Raw genomic sequence first — 14,633 nt, 5'->3', positions numbered from 1 at the left:
GAAATGACTCCAGCCATCCAATTCCTTGATAGCCATATTACCACGCTACACATGTCCCAAGGTCCCAATCCTGCTCATATCATCAATACTATCCGACTCGTCGACTAAGGCTGCTATAACGACTCGGCCATGGGATCTCAGGTGGTGAGGAACCTCTGTTTCAACGAATTCAAGGCTCTTCACCATGTCAAAGAGCTGCTGGTTGAGCTCATTGATGTCGATATGAGCCATGACAGCAGAGCCATCAGTTGTTGCACGAAGAGCACGGATGAAAAAAAGTGCAGACGAAGATATCTGCAGCATATGCTGGTAGTAGACAGGTGGGGGAGTGGAATCATTGGGGCTGAGAAGAAATACAGGCTCGCCAAAGAGTGTGAACTGGGGTGTGGAAGGAACACCAGGGTCTTGGGGAGGGAAAGCCGCACTACTGGTAGCAGGCAAACGCAGACTCATGGTCCTTTCAATGTGGATATGGAATGTGCTATACTTGGGACCACTAGCAGCTTGTTTCCTAGCAATAAATGGTTAGTACAAGAATAGAACAAATCAAGACGGATAGATATACACACCTGTCTAGCAGCTTCGACCCAACACGAGCTCCCAATCTCCTCCACCATCTTTGGTTTGCCATTGAATGAGCTTCCAAGGATGCAGTCATGATATGTTTCTGGCTTGTTGTCGACGGTCATGGATAAAAGTGTCATCATTGAGGTCAAGATCAACAGGAAGGGTTCATCGTCACCTGATGTGGATCCAGAGAATGCGAATAGACCATCTGGAAAGCAGTTTTACCATCAGTAGCAACTGGTCAGTTACCATCAGCTTGAATTACTGAGACCTACTGAGGGCTATGGCTACGGGGGGGCTAATCTTATGGCAAAGCACATGAACTAAAATGCTATTTCATGAGCGTGATGATCTGTGTACTTGTTCACATAGTATGAATAGAAGGAATCTAAGGAATCTGTGTGCTTGAATTTCTGTGGGATCATGGTCTCTCCCACAACACCAATCAGATGAGCACCCCAAAGTATAGCATCAAGGTGAATAACAGCCTGAACACGTTCGCCATTCTTGTCCAAGTCTGGCTTGACTATCCACATACCTGTATCCTCACAGGGCCTGTCCTGGAAAGTAGAGAACCAAGTTACCAGTGCGCATGGGATTGTGAGACCGTGATATTGAATCGTAAAGAATAGAAGCACTCGTGCTGCATGCAGGCCACGAAATCCAGGTTCATCGGGATTGGCCTCGACAAAGACGCAATCAAACCTTGCCGGTCCATCTCGCCATGACCTTGTTGACCGAATACGCTCGCGATGCATGCCCCCAATCCCCAAGATGTCACTAGGTGCGTAATATGTTGCCGTAGCTGAAGGATAAACATAAACCCGCCCTTCAAACTCAGGGCAGTCATCCAAGGGGACATCGTCTAACGGAATGTCGAGGTCTTCATGTTCTTGCTCATAAAGAAACTGCCAAACAAGGGTGTGTAGCTGGGGGAGCTTGAGGTATTTTGAGAGCTGGACGATATTGCGGGGACATTTTTTCACTGAGCAAGTGAATTCAGTTGAAAGTGTTGTTCTAGAACAAGGAAACCATACTCACAGTATTTCCGGGCCAGTTTGACTTCACCTAAGATTTTCTGTCCCTCGATAATCTCATCATCGTCATCATTATCATCTGGGATGTCAGTGGTGGAAGCTGTTCCATCATCAGGAAGCGTAAACACAGAATTGGCAAGCATGCCATGCGAATGGAAATGTACACGGATTGCTGCAAGTTTGTCTAGACACTGGTTGATTGTGAGCATTTGGCCGAGTGCATTGAAGCGACTAGAGCGTCTCCATGGCTGCTTGATGGCTTTGATATGTTTTGACTCTGTTATTGATGAACAAAGGCCATTGGGAGCACCAAACTCCTGGATGAGTGTCCGATAATGGACCATGGAATGCTGCCTCAGGAGAGAAAACCCATCTGGTCGAATGCCTTCATGTACAAATATTTGCCGTTCAAGATGAAAGCGGTCCAGGGCATTGTCGATTGCAACAAGACCATCTTCATCGATTACAGGTCGTCTGACGAGATAACAGAACTCGAGGAAAGCACTAAGAGCTCTCACAATCTGTCCAGGAACGTGTCCGGCAATTGCAGGAAGATAAACCTTGTACAAAAACAATGAGAAGCAGTCAACTATGAGCTCAAAAGAGAAACCACACCTTCATCAAGGCTTTTGAATCATCACCAGTCCATTGCTTAAATCCTCGACCCTCTGGAAACCGGCGCAGACCTGGAAACGCAGGCACAGCAGCGATTCTAATAAGATTATAGTTAGTACAAAGCATCTCAGCACATAAAGACACATAGATAATGACATACCGATGATCAATGTCTGCTAGAATCTTGGCAGCTTCTTGTGGAGAATGCGCCTGCTTGATGTATTGTTCAACCCATGTCATGAGGTGATCCTTGAATGTTCCCTTGATGATCTGATGGAGCAAGTCGGGGGACAGAAGCTCATGGATATCGGCTCGGGGAAAATAGTGCGTAAATGGCTGAACAACCTTTGTCATAAGAATAGACCATCCCTCTGGAAGGAATTTACACACCATGATATCATCAATCACTCCATAATTATACCACAGTTCCCGAGCATCCATAGCCTGAAACAAATGCTCTGTATGGCTGTGTTGCCTTCGACCACCCTCACCATCTAAATCGTTACTTGCTGCAGTACATCTATAGATGAAATAAATACAATCCAGATACACATGGTTAGAAACTCACTTTGCACACCAACCAGACATGATACAGGCCAGCAGAACCTGCTCGGGATAATCACCTATGTATGGTCCCAGTCCATATATTACACGCCGAAAATGTCTATCCCCAAAGCGAACAACCTCCGGTGTCTCCATTGCAGGACGAAGGCTTTCAAATATCTCACGAAGTGAGCCATGAAACAGGTTCCGTCGGAATTTGCGAAACTCAGCGCTGTCATGATGCTCGCGATCCGCTAACAGTGATAATATTAGCTCAAACATTGGGGCCAGAAATAATAGTACACATGCTTTTCAGGATTGCAAGAAAGGCAAACAAGGTAAGCCCATTTCGATGAGCTCGACGAACATTGTTGTGGATGAGGCCATTGGATATATAAGCTGGATAGTATTCATTTTGACCGGTGGCTACAGAAACAGTAGTCTTGTCGCTCCCTAAGATTGCAGGGCAGAAGACAGTTCCATGGTTATCCTCATTCTTAGCAAGCTCATCCTATGAATTGGATGATTAGTTCATACAGTACAAGCATATCAAGGAAACTGATATTACCGCCTGTCGCCAGGACCAATTGCCCGACATAAAATCACAGTAACGCCATTTGTTTTTGTTGTCATAAACTCGCTTCGGTGCCAAATCTATCTCATTAGCAAAATCTGGGTTTCCCAGTTGATGCTGAAGAATCTGCTTAGGATCTCGGTACCAAACCTCATACTCGGTAGTCATCCATGGGTCTGGATCCCGGCCCTCTGGCAAAGCACCGCTGTATGAGACTTTGAAGGATTGCCAAGGCACTTCACCCTCTGTGATAGCATCAATAGTTTCATATAGATCGTTCGCATTGGCAAATGGTGGTTCGTTAGTGGCTTCATGTGAAGTGCTTGCCCAAATTTGCAGAAGGTCATTAATGTTTGCTGCAGACATTTGCTCCCGCCGATAGATCAGATCTGCCAACTCAAAGCTTGAACGATGCTCAAAGGGTGCGAAGTCATTGGGTGGCAGATAATCCCAGGGCGGCGGGACACATCCGTCAGGTAGATAGACACCATCTGCATCGCATGGTCGTCCTGTAGTAATAAATGTTGGTTTTACCATTGTTTTGGAAAGTGAAAATAACGTACCATTGATCAAGGGATGTTGCTCTTTCCGCTCCAGTGGTGGTTCCTCAAGTTCCTGTGGCAGTGGTTGATCCCGACCAAGAGGGTTGGTATCGTACTCTGAGTCATGGTGATTGAGAATGGGGCTATGAGCATCATGCGCATTACGATTATTGGTTGGTCGTGGCAAAGAATCTGCAGATTGAGGCTGAGAATGATGCACCTGCGTATTGAAGCCAGTGAAACTCCCATCGTGGACGGTTCGCACATGGTTTTTAAGCCCACCCATGGAGGTGAAGAGTTTAGCGCACTTGGGGTTAAACGTGCAAGGAATACTTCGATTCTTGAATGACTGGCGAGGCATAATGTTTGGTTTGAAGCGAGAGACCGTGTTATTCAATAAAACAAAACAGCAAGCTGACTCACAATCAAAAAAAAATGAACACAAATGCAGATAAACAAACATACCATCGTCCTTACACTCCACCATGGCTTCAAAAATTTCCGCAGAGCTCCCTCCTCGTAGCATCTCTACTCGTTCTGAAAACAAGGGCAAGCACCCCGGCAATCTCATTCCAGTGCAAAAACGTCGTACATCAGAGCAAGTTGCTGCTGACCGTGCTGCTGCTCAGGTAAAAAAAGACGAGCAGGAAAAAAAGCAGAAAGCGGCACATACTGCTGTCGCTGATGCGGAAGACTATATGCGTCATGAAGATGTTCAGCGTAACATCACCGCTAATCACCCTCCTCCAGCAAAGTCAGCCACGGCTCTCAAGGTTGCACATAAGTCGAAGACACCGTCGCTCTCAGCCTCCGTTTCTCAGACAACCAATATAACCAAAAAAACAGGTATGGCGCTGTAATCTCTTTGAGTCCATGCTAATTGTTCCGCAGTACAAGGTTCTCAACCTCATGAACAAGAGAAGGATGCGTCGCCAGCGGCCATAGTAGAACCAGAAAAAGTCTCCCAAGTTCATTCATCCTCCAGAATCTCTAAAGCTACCGCAAAAGGTATTGTACACCATTTCATCGGAATTTGTACTCAAGATCCTCGAGTTCAAGGTACAAAAGCTCAGCAACCACGACAAGCCATCAGCGCCAAAAAAGTCGCCCAAGTTTCCCTAGCTGCTGCCAGCAAGACGCCTTTTAATGGTACGACTAAGGCCAGATAGTAGATCTTGACTAAATCTTGATTTTCTCTTAGATGGTGGTGATGACGATTCTAGGAGTAATGACCAGCCCAGCGTGGAAGAACAAATTGGAAGAGATTCACAGAGTAGCATCGATGACAATGTTGAAGCGGCCGAGGAGGGAAAAGCACAGGACAAAAGGGGCAAGGGCCCAAACAAGGTAGCTAGAGCCAAAATAGTGGCTCTTCGTAACACCACCACTGCTGCTGGCAGCAACACGACTGCCAAACGCAAGGCAGACGATGAATTGTAAGCATTTCTTATCTATGTTGCTTGCCTGTCTGAACATTTGGTATAGTCAGCAGGTGGCGCCAAAGAAACAGAAAAATCCCCCATTGACACGGAAGCCTGCCGGTGTGTTACTAGGATGGCATGTCAAGCCAAAAGTGCAACACGAGTCCAGCACCAACGATGGAAATAACGAAGAAATGTTCCAACCTGGTGGATATGCTGACGATAACGAGACAGATGAACTGGAGAAGATGAACGTCGACACCGTGGAAGAGAAAAAGCTAGGCAAGGTACTTAGTTCTCGTGGTTCCTGCAATATTTCCACTGATTACATTATGCAGGATGTCAATAACGTTAAAATATCTCAGCACGAAACTCTAGCACTCACGAAGAAGCAGGCCCGTGGCGGCGACAAGCGATGGAAAGCCAGTCACCTCCCTGAAGGCGCTCAGATCAAGTTTGCCGATGTCTTTACTAGACGCCTGCGAGAGTTTACAGGGACATTGGAACCATGGGCAAATCCAACAATTGCAGAGATCCAGGGCTTGGTAGACGAGGTTTATGGTACAAAGAAGTTTGAAGTGAAGCAAAATGATGTTTGGATGGGCTTGGTATGTTCTTGCTCGCCATCTGAAGCCTGCTCTCATGTTTGTCACAGTCGGGTTACCATATCAGCGACTGGCGCCATGATTTTACTAAAGCCAGCCTCGAGTCCTTTCGACGCTTCACCACTGATAATCCTGACTACTTCGTCAATGAAGAGGACATCGCCTATTATACCCAGTGGGCAACAACTCATTTGGATGATACTGCTCCTTTCCACTGGAAGTCTTGGGGTAGCGGTGTGAAAAAATCAGTATGTTCTACAATAGCTACTGTTTCAGTATTGTACTAACATCTACAGGGGCGCTTCCGGAACATACTCATCCTTCGCACTCTTGCCGAAGCGCACTATGTTTCCTTGGATGCGATTGGAGACATTGAGGCAGTACCAAAACCAGCCGGCGCTCTGTTGTTGGCTATACAAGCTGTGCGTATTCGGCTCAACTCTCTATTGAACAGACACTCAGCATGGCTTCTAGGTCGAGCGTACCCTGGGGATGTACCAAACCGGATCCCTTGTTATCGACACATCAAGCTCAGGGCACTTCTCCGTTGAGAATTGGGGTGACAAATGGGAGCGGTCCATGTCCGGCAAACCACGTCGAATCCGACGAGCAACGCGCTTCCTTCAGATGGTTAAGGACTTCGACAATACGACCTGGAAGAAGATCCTCGATCCCGTGAAGAAGCTGGTAGATGATTCTGCTTCAAAACGGAAGCGTCGCACTGAGATGACCACTGCGACGACATCCTCAGTTGGCGAGAGCATCGATTTCGAGGATGATGGTCAGGCCGTGCTGGAATCAGATGTGGAGGAGGATGCAGACTCGCAGGATGGTGGGCTTTGTCACGATGCCAATCAAACTGACACGTCATCCACCGTTTACCGTGACAGTACTCCAATTGGTATCGACAGTGGTACCACAACAGAGTGCAATACGGACGAGGGTGAATGTGACAATGCCAATGATTCCGCCATGGATGTGGAGCATGACAGCGTAGTAGCTACTAGGTCCTCCTCACCAGAGCTCAGGCATTCTTCCCCCGTGTAATCAAGCCTTCTCGTACTCGTGTTACTTGTTTAAATGTTCCTGCTTGCCATATGCCCATTATGCACATGTAGTATGATTATGCCAATTATCAATATGCTTTCTATGCTCTTTCATCAGTCGGAACGTTCCAATAAGCAAACCGAAAGATATGAAAGATGTTGCCGTATGAAAGACGAGGGGCCGGTCTTTCAAAGTTTCAATCTGCTTGACAAGATAAGGTACGTGTCTTGTGAAATACGTTTTCTTCTTCCGGAAAGATGTTGTATTTTGTATCTTTCAAAGCTTGTATGACTTGAGAAAGTACTGAAATACCACAAAGACGAAGTGACTCTTTTGCTGATGTACTAATCGCCCGTGATATCGACAGGCGGTTGTATTTCTGCTACCAACGTAAGAGATAATCGTTCCATGGTGTTCATTCTTAAATGTCTCCTGGAAAGGGCGGGTTTCACTTCACCACCTCGACGGCTAAGTCTAGCAACTGAGACTATTACCACCCTCGTACGTTTCCACCATTAGCGCCGTTGTCCTGACAAGTACATCTGAACTCTTGGCAGGATAATCGAGGCCATCGCCTGGTAAGCGAATCAATGGCCAGTCGACACCCAGTCAAAGCGGTGGAAAAAAGGAGAACAGACTGGTTGGGGACAAGAAAACCTAGCCATTTTTGATTGAGAAAACTCCGTGCTTGTCGTCTTGATCAGGATTATAGTCGTGTATCCAGGTCAGCCTTTCTCTCCGACATGAAAAGTCGGACCCTGGACAATCGAGATATTTTGTATGTCCTTATCATGATCGTCTGTTCATTTGGCGTGAAAGCAGAGACGTATCGGCTTCTTGGATCAGGGGAAGGCGTGTATTTGCCGTGCCAGTGGCGGTTCGAATCCTTCTTCAGACAATGTGAGGATGTCGCGCTTTCTTGATCCTCGATACATTGGAACCGTATCGCTAGGTCTGAGAGGGAGAATGCCTAATGGCTAGTGATAGTCGCTTGTGTAGCTAAAAACAGGCGGGAGTGTACGGAAATGGTGCACGTGATCACGAGGGAACCGGACCGTGCCAACGCTCCCAACATTTGCGTTTATAAGGAATGTGCCATGGAATAACGCTACGTCATGACCTGGAGAACAGGGAGAGAGAAAGGGCTGTTTTTCATTCACGATTTGTGAACTTGTGCCGTTTCCGGTCCGGACACGTTGATTACCGACGCTCAGTGTAATTTCAAATTTCGGGCTTCTTTCTTGCGCTCTCTTTCACTCGACGTCAACGCCCCCGGATATATGCGCTTTAGTTGTGTTTACATCCTTTACTGGCATTGCCTCCATCCATGATATCCCTTCCCCTTTACTCAATCCCTTCAACGCCTATTGATGAGATGGACCATTCACTCTCCACCTAAAGAGCACGGAACGGTCACCCTGGTTTGAAATCCGCGACTATTCGAAGGTCCAGAAAAGCCGCGATTGGGTAAAGATACGTTCATGCTGGTGAGAGGCTGCCTGTCTCGCTAATCATGTTGCTGAGGAGGATTAGATGCCGATTCTTGAGCAGCGTCATCATCCCTCTTGATTGCGTCCTGATACGTGTCTGTCTTCAGCATTCTGGTAACACACCACGTCTGGACTCGCCAAGTTCTGGTATCTTCTAGCATTTCCCGACCTGCTATCCTATCACGCCAGGTAGGTTGATCGCCAACTTGTTCTTCTGCTCTCCCTCTGATCAGCCGCATATTAGGTTGTTGCCCCACATCACAGAGGCAATGCTCTCATCCAGTCTCCTTTTTCATCCTACATGGCTAATAATCTGTCAGAAGCGCACTTCTCGCCTCTTTTCATGCATGGTTTTGCGATATTCTCGTGATCTCGCCTCTTCTTTCCGATACGGCAGGGCGATACACATCGCATCGACTGTTGTTCCCTTTCCTGTGCTGCTTTATGCCCTTTCCTCGTAAGGTAAGTTGGTTCCGTTTTTCTCGCCGTCCTATGCTCAGTATGCACTGAAGCGGGAGCTAACGTGCTACCATGCGTCAACCCAACCTCTCTCCAGGGAACCAGGTAATTTAGGTAGCTGAGATCGTTCTGGGCTGGTCGTTGATTGCCGATTTCAGGCCGTTACTCGACACCGGTATTGCCATTCCCGGGGCAGTACTCGTACCTTCATCTTTCTGAAATGTGCTACTGGTATTCCTTATTAGACACGTGAAACCATAATGATATGTCGCCCTCATATATGGCTTTTATTTTGTTCTTTCGTTCGGAACAAAAATTCTGATTTTGAATCCACAAGGGCTACTAACCAGTATCGTATGGGTGAGCAATTGCCTATTTATCCATTTGACTTGTTACTTACTGAGTCGAGGTTAACTCCCAAGCATAATCGATTTCCCGGTCACCTCAACAATTATAGTACCGTGTAGCGCTCAAACCAACCACTATGCACGGATGGCCATCTACTGGTATCTACCGTGACTCCCTCCACCTTCCGGAAGTGATCCAAGCGACGTGTTCTGACGTTACCAAGCGCGAAGGTTCGAGTCTGAAATTGCAATGTCTGGTAGTGCTTTGTCCTTTTTTTCAAATAAAAACCATGGCTCCCAACTCATTTTTTATAATTCTGCTCCATCGATCCAATGGGCTCGAATACAACCCATTTCAGTAATGTATCGAATACCTCTGCATCTCCAACTCTCTGTCCTCGAGGCTTGATATGGTAAGCTTCCTTCTTACTCCTCGATGACGTGCTCATACGCAGTAGATCAGTGACTCTCGGACATGAATATGTTATCGTCCTGACAGGATGTGTCCTAGTAATACCTGTGGTGATAATGGCTGCGAATCATCAAAGGGTACGTTTATTTAGATCCTATACGATTCGTTGGGTAACAATCGATCGCAAGCTCTCCGCAATGGAGAGGTACTGTATCAGCGACTGACCGTCCTTCCTGATGTATATCCTGGAAATACTCGACGCATAGACCATGATGACAGGTACAGGGTATACTGTTATATTCTTCTTTCGAATACCTACTCCGCATTTGACGCCAAGACTGTTCGCTGTGTCCTTTCTGACGAATAGTTCTATGGGACCTCGAACGTGAATGTAACATCCCCTTCTGAAATCGACTGCTTTCTCGACTAGCTATAGGCGGCAACCACAAGGATATCCTGTCAACGGTGGGAAATTATTGCTGAACGTCTGGCATTTAGCCGTGGTCGATCTTCAAGAAATATAGACGATAACCATTACTTCTTGGAAATACGGCTTCATTTCACAATGACATTCGCCACTCGCCTTGAACGTAGGAAATAATAATCACGGCTGACGCTCAAGAAGATAAGCACGTCAACTACAATCACAAACAAGCATGATGCAACCCGAGGCTGAAGCCGATGCAACAAACTCTTCCAAATGAGAAATGCAGACCTGAACCATGTGATTCTTCAAATCCCTGCGATTAAACGCAACCAAGCATCTCTCATTTAGGTACGGCGATGGAGAAAGAATCAGATTTAGGCACACTTCCCTTGCCCAATCGAGCCGATACCATTTTCATATTACCATCACCGCTGCGCTGGTCCCTGCGGGCGGCGGGCGCACCCACCATCGGATTCTGAAAACATAAAATCAGGTCTGCGAAGTAAGATCAACTACCCTTTGCGATGAGACCTACGGCGTTAGCACTGCTTGCTCTGATGACGAGTTTAAATTCCCCGCCGTTTAAACTTGGCAGAATTTCGAGGATGGTTCCCCAGTTTTATTTTGCACAGGTGATATACTGCTTGATTCTTGCCCGAGATAGTGTTCATTATCTTGCCGCGTAGTTGCAACCGCCGACGATGCCAGTGATGCCAATGGATTTCATCAATTCTGTCGTACCCACAAGTCCACGGCCGTTCGCAAAGATTTAGACGGCAGATAACGACGTAGGTGTAGCATATGTGTGTATGCCGACCATTTTCTCGATACCTTTACTGATGTGTTGCGTCCAGATAGATTTTATTGGTCGAACAGTATAATAGAGGAATCATATTGATGGACGTTCTTATGACGGAATGTTCGGCGGGCCTTAGCGCAATCTTGAATGTACACAACTAAGGTTTCTCTCCCCTTGCATCGCCGAATTTAGAGGAGATCCCCTTGAACGAGTGTCCCTCCAGTTCCGTTATAAACTTCCGGACTCTTAACCGAGGTCAAACAGACAAGCTTTTCCAGAGCAATCATCACTAAGTACGACATCCATTAGACTACGCAAATAATTGTCCCGTCAAATGTAGGAGGAAAACCCGTCTTCCTAAGATGAAAGTAGAGTTTAAAAAAACGAGTGTGGTATAAAACGAGCGTCCGTGGCGTGTGCCAACGTAATTATAATATCTATCGTCCGTATTTGAAAAGTCTGAGTTCGTAGCATGTATACGTAGCACCGTCATGACAATTATCCATAATCTCGGTTTACTAGACCATGATGCAGCCCAAGAACAAAGTAGCGATAGCGCCCCAGGCGGAGAGGTGGACTGACGTGGCGCCGTTGTTGCTCGTCGTAGCAGCGCTGCTTGAAGATGTCGTGGAGCCGGAGGAAGACGACGCATTCGAGGATGATGATGAGTTGGTCGTAGAAATGACTCCGTTGTTGATGCCCCGGATGAGGGTAGCGCCTTGGTACCCGACACTGCAAGAAGGTGAGGAGGGGTGGAGAACGAAGACAGATCAGAACACTCACGCGAATGCGGGGGATCCGGTATGGGATGACATCGACATAGGGAAAATCGACGCATCAACAACACGGACGTTAGCTGGAAAGAAAGCTGTAAGTACGAAACGAATAAAATGCTGGAGGATGTAACTCACAAGTTCCGTATACCAAGCAGTACTTATCGACAACACCACCCTGAGCCTTGGGCAACATGCTCATGCTACCCAGCGGGTGGTAATCCGTGTGCACGTTCGCGTTCATCCATGTGTTGAGATCATCATCGGAGCTAACGCTCGTTCCGGGAGATGATTCAGTACCGAGGTACTGAGCGATGGGCTGTGCAGCAGCGATTTTCCGAACAAGCTTGAAAGCGGCGCGAAGGATATCCCTGTCGGCCCAGTGAGAGAAGTATCCAGGGTCGATTTGCGGCTGGTCGAATGCACTGGTGGAGTTGAGAGTGATCTGGCCGCGACTGAGAGGGTGTTGGAGGGCGGCTTGGATGGTGACGGTGTTGGCGGCGTTGAGTGAGAGGAGAATCTCAATTTGGGGTATCGAAGAAGGGTAGTACGTCTGAGTGATCACGTCAAAGGTGCTCTTGTATCCTGCGAGGATCGTCGAATCCGTTGAGGGGATCCAGGCTTCCGAAGCGGTGTACTCATTCCGGACCGTCGAAATCCAATTCGTCATGTTGTCGCCCATGAGAGTAGTGAGATTGACGTAGGCGATGGCGTCCGAGATGAAGGAGAGCCATTCTGCGGTCTTGGAAAAGTCGGAGCCAGAGTTTTCGATCGTCATCATGGTGGCTTCCGTCGTGGCCCAGTTGATACCATTGCCGACGTGGTCTTGGAGGTTCTGGCCGACTCCGGGAAGGTCGAGGACGACATTGATACCGGCGGCTGAAAGAACGGAGGAGGGGCCGACACCGGAGAGGAGCATAATGTGCGGGGAACCGATGACACCACCGGCCTAGAGGAATAATCAATGCACTGTGTATCTGAAGAGCTGGGACGACGTACGAGAATAACCTCCTTGTTGACGGTAATCGTGTGCTCACTATCACTCGCGCTCTCCTGCCATACGACACTCTTGGCTTTGATATTACTGCTGGAGGTGTCCCAGTTGATGCGAACGACGGTAGCGTTGGGGAGGATGGCCAAGTTCGATCTTAGGCGGCAGAGGGTCGATGTACGCAGAGCGGGAATAAGAACGAGTCCAGTTCGTCGGATTGATCGCAGACGTGGACTACGAACGCGCCCCAGTTCTCTCCGCCGTGAGGATCTTTTCGGGCTTCGATACCAGCTGCTTGGCAGGAGGTAGGTCCAGTTTCCGTTGAATCCGAGTTGGACTAAGTACGGGTAAGTAAACAGGAAAACGAGCTCAGGAGAGGGGGTACGTACACAGCGGGATACGAGGAATGGAAGGGACCGCTAGGTGCCGTGGACGCTGGTGTCGTATGTGATGTCGCCAACGCTCTCAGCATCGGATGTAGGTGGCGTGAATGTTTCGATGGTTTTCATGACCTGATCATAATCAATACTGGGAACAGAAAAGAAAGGAAAGTAACGCACATTGTAAAAGTTATCCCAGTTCCAGTAGTCCTCGTCACCAATTAATGATGCCCAAGCATCGATTTCGACTTGCGGTGGGCGTGTAAAGTACATGCCAGTTAGTAGCACCAGATCCACCCAGAATTTTGCCGCGGGACCATGTGAGGACACGATCAGCGAGATTGGATTGTGCGGTTGTCTTGAAGGACCAAGTCGTAAGAGGTGCCTCCAAGGCCATCGTAGTAGGTGTCTCCCGGTGTATCTGTGGATCAATTTTTTCATTAACGGGTCGGCAAAACGGAGGACGTCCACGATATTCCGGGATGTAATTGTGATTTGTACAGCATGGAATGATGCTTACCACGTCGGGTAGCTACCTCATCACCACTCGAGCCAGCCTCAAGAACCAGAACGGTGACATTTGAGTCTTCGGAAAGAATTGAAGCGACAACGAGACCTGCCGAGCCGCCCCCAGCGACGATGTAGTCGTATGAGTCAGAAAGAGAAGACGAATCGATTATAGCTCGCTTGGAGGGTATGCTGCGGCGGTGGTGCCATTGGGGTATGTCATGAGCGAGTGTAGTAAAAGGAGCGAGAAGGGCGAGCGCCAGCAGAGTGGCGCGGTGCATGGTCACAGTCAAAGGGAATAAGAAAAGTGGGAAGAAGCCGGGATTTTGCTTGGCAAGTGCTTTTTGAAGAGCGGTAGCCGACAAGTGGGGGCGGAAAAATCCTTGGAAGAGGCGAGGGAAAAGCGGGGTCGTGGCAGGGAGGAAGAAAAATGTAGGAGCGAGAGCGTGGCGGAGGCCGGTCTGGAGTGATTCGTAGCTTGGATCAGCAATAACGCCGACGGCACGGATCCGTAGCACTCGCGCAATTTGCCTTGTACTGATGCAGCTGCTCTACCTTCGTAGATGTAACGTTGAAGGAAGAGAGTTCCGACATTCAGCCCTCTCGTTCATCGTATACGTCGTTCAGTGCTCGGACCGTGGGTGGATGCTGTACGTAGGGGCCGGCGGAGAAGAAATTCCCAACGGAAGGATATTTTCGGTGGCGTGATAAAAGCATATTTTTAGATTCCGGCTAAAATAAGAGATTACGTTTCATCTTGAAATGCCGGCGGCCACTTACGATCGTTACCGCCATGAGGCTCGAGCTTGGCTTTTCGTTGGGTCCTAGGTGAGCTGTTGAGAGGCGTTGGAAACCATCTTTTGCGGTTCTATTAAACAGGAAACATCTGATTGAACGAATATTTCTCACAGGTATCGCCTTCCCTTCCTTGAACTTTGCCAAGATATTAATCTTACACCTCAACTGCGCCGCTCTGGACCCTGAATTTTTTAATTATTCAGCTTCGCGTGCAACAGCATCTCCCGCGAAGGGATCAGTCCTTCCCTGATATCCTAGGTCATGGGTGGTATTCAGAATTCCCAATCTATACCTGGCCT

The 14,633-nt window shown here is 47.9% G+C and overlaps 3 protein-coding genes across 3 annotated transcripts; 1 reads left to right on the top strand and 2 right to left on the bottom strand.

The window, feature by feature from the left end:
• Window positions 1-890: 890 nt before the first annotated feature.
• Window positions 891-4,164, bottom strand: EV420DRAFT_1279384 (uncharacterized protein; the record flags this gene model as incomplete). The annotated part of the gene is made up of 8 exons (XM_060468140.1): window positions 891-1,552; window positions 1,609-2,164; window positions 2,220-2,316; window positions 2,380-2,555; window positions 2,610-2,739; window positions 2,788-3,016; window positions 3,066-3,273; window positions 3,331-4,164. 8 exons carry the CDS (start codon window positions 4,162-4,164, stop codon window positions 891-893), a joined length of 2,892 nt encoding a protein of 963 aa, XP_060323388.1.
• A 1,093-nt stretch (window positions 4,165-5,257) lies between these two features.
• On the top strand, window positions 5,258-7,034 carry EV420DRAFT_1582957 (uncharacterized protein). Its single transcript, XM_060474715.1, has 6 exons — window positions 5,258-5,314; window positions 5,364-5,586; window positions 5,692-5,907; window positions 5,955-6,152; window positions 6,201-6,326; window positions 6,379-7,034. The coding sequence occupies exons 2-6, from the start codon at window positions 5,494-5,496 to the stop codon at window positions 6,949-6,951; spliced, it is 1,206 nt and encodes a 401-aa protein (XP_060323387.1). The 5' UTR covers window positions 5,258-5,314; window positions 5,364-5,493; the 3' UTR covers window positions 6,952-7,034.
• Window positions 7,035-11,140: 4,106 nt separating this feature from the next.
• On the bottom strand, window positions 11,141-14,195 carry EV420DRAFT_1582948 (uncharacterized protein). The gene is made up of 9 exons (XM_060474714.1): window positions 13,488-14,195; window positions 13,318-13,387; window positions 13,210-13,277; window positions 13,084-13,161; window positions 12,892-12,986; window positions 12,658-12,805; window positions 11,797-12,607; window positions 11,669-11,741; window positions 11,141-11,617 (listed from the first exon to the last, which is right to left on the bottom strand). Exons 1-9 carry the CDS (start codon window positions 13,815-13,817, stop codon window positions 11,404-11,406), a joined length of 1,887 nt encoding a protein of 628 aa, XP_060323386.1. The 5' UTR covers window positions 13,818-14,195; the 3' UTR covers window positions 11,141-11,403.
• Between the last annotated feature and the right edge of the window lie 438 nt (window positions 14,196-14,633).

This window comes from Desarmillaria tabescens (assembly GCF_030435595.1).
Source record: "Desarmillaria tabescens strain CCBAS 213 chromosome Unknown EV420scaffold_81, whole genome shotgun sequence".
In the NCBI taxonomy this organism is placed as follows: Eukaryota; Fungi; Basidiomycota; class Agaricomycetes; order Agaricales; family Physalacriaceae; genus Desarmillaria; species Desarmillaria tabescens.
The sequence above is the reverse complement of the archived record's forward strand: the minus strand, read 5'-3'. Positions and strand labels throughout refer to the sequence as shown.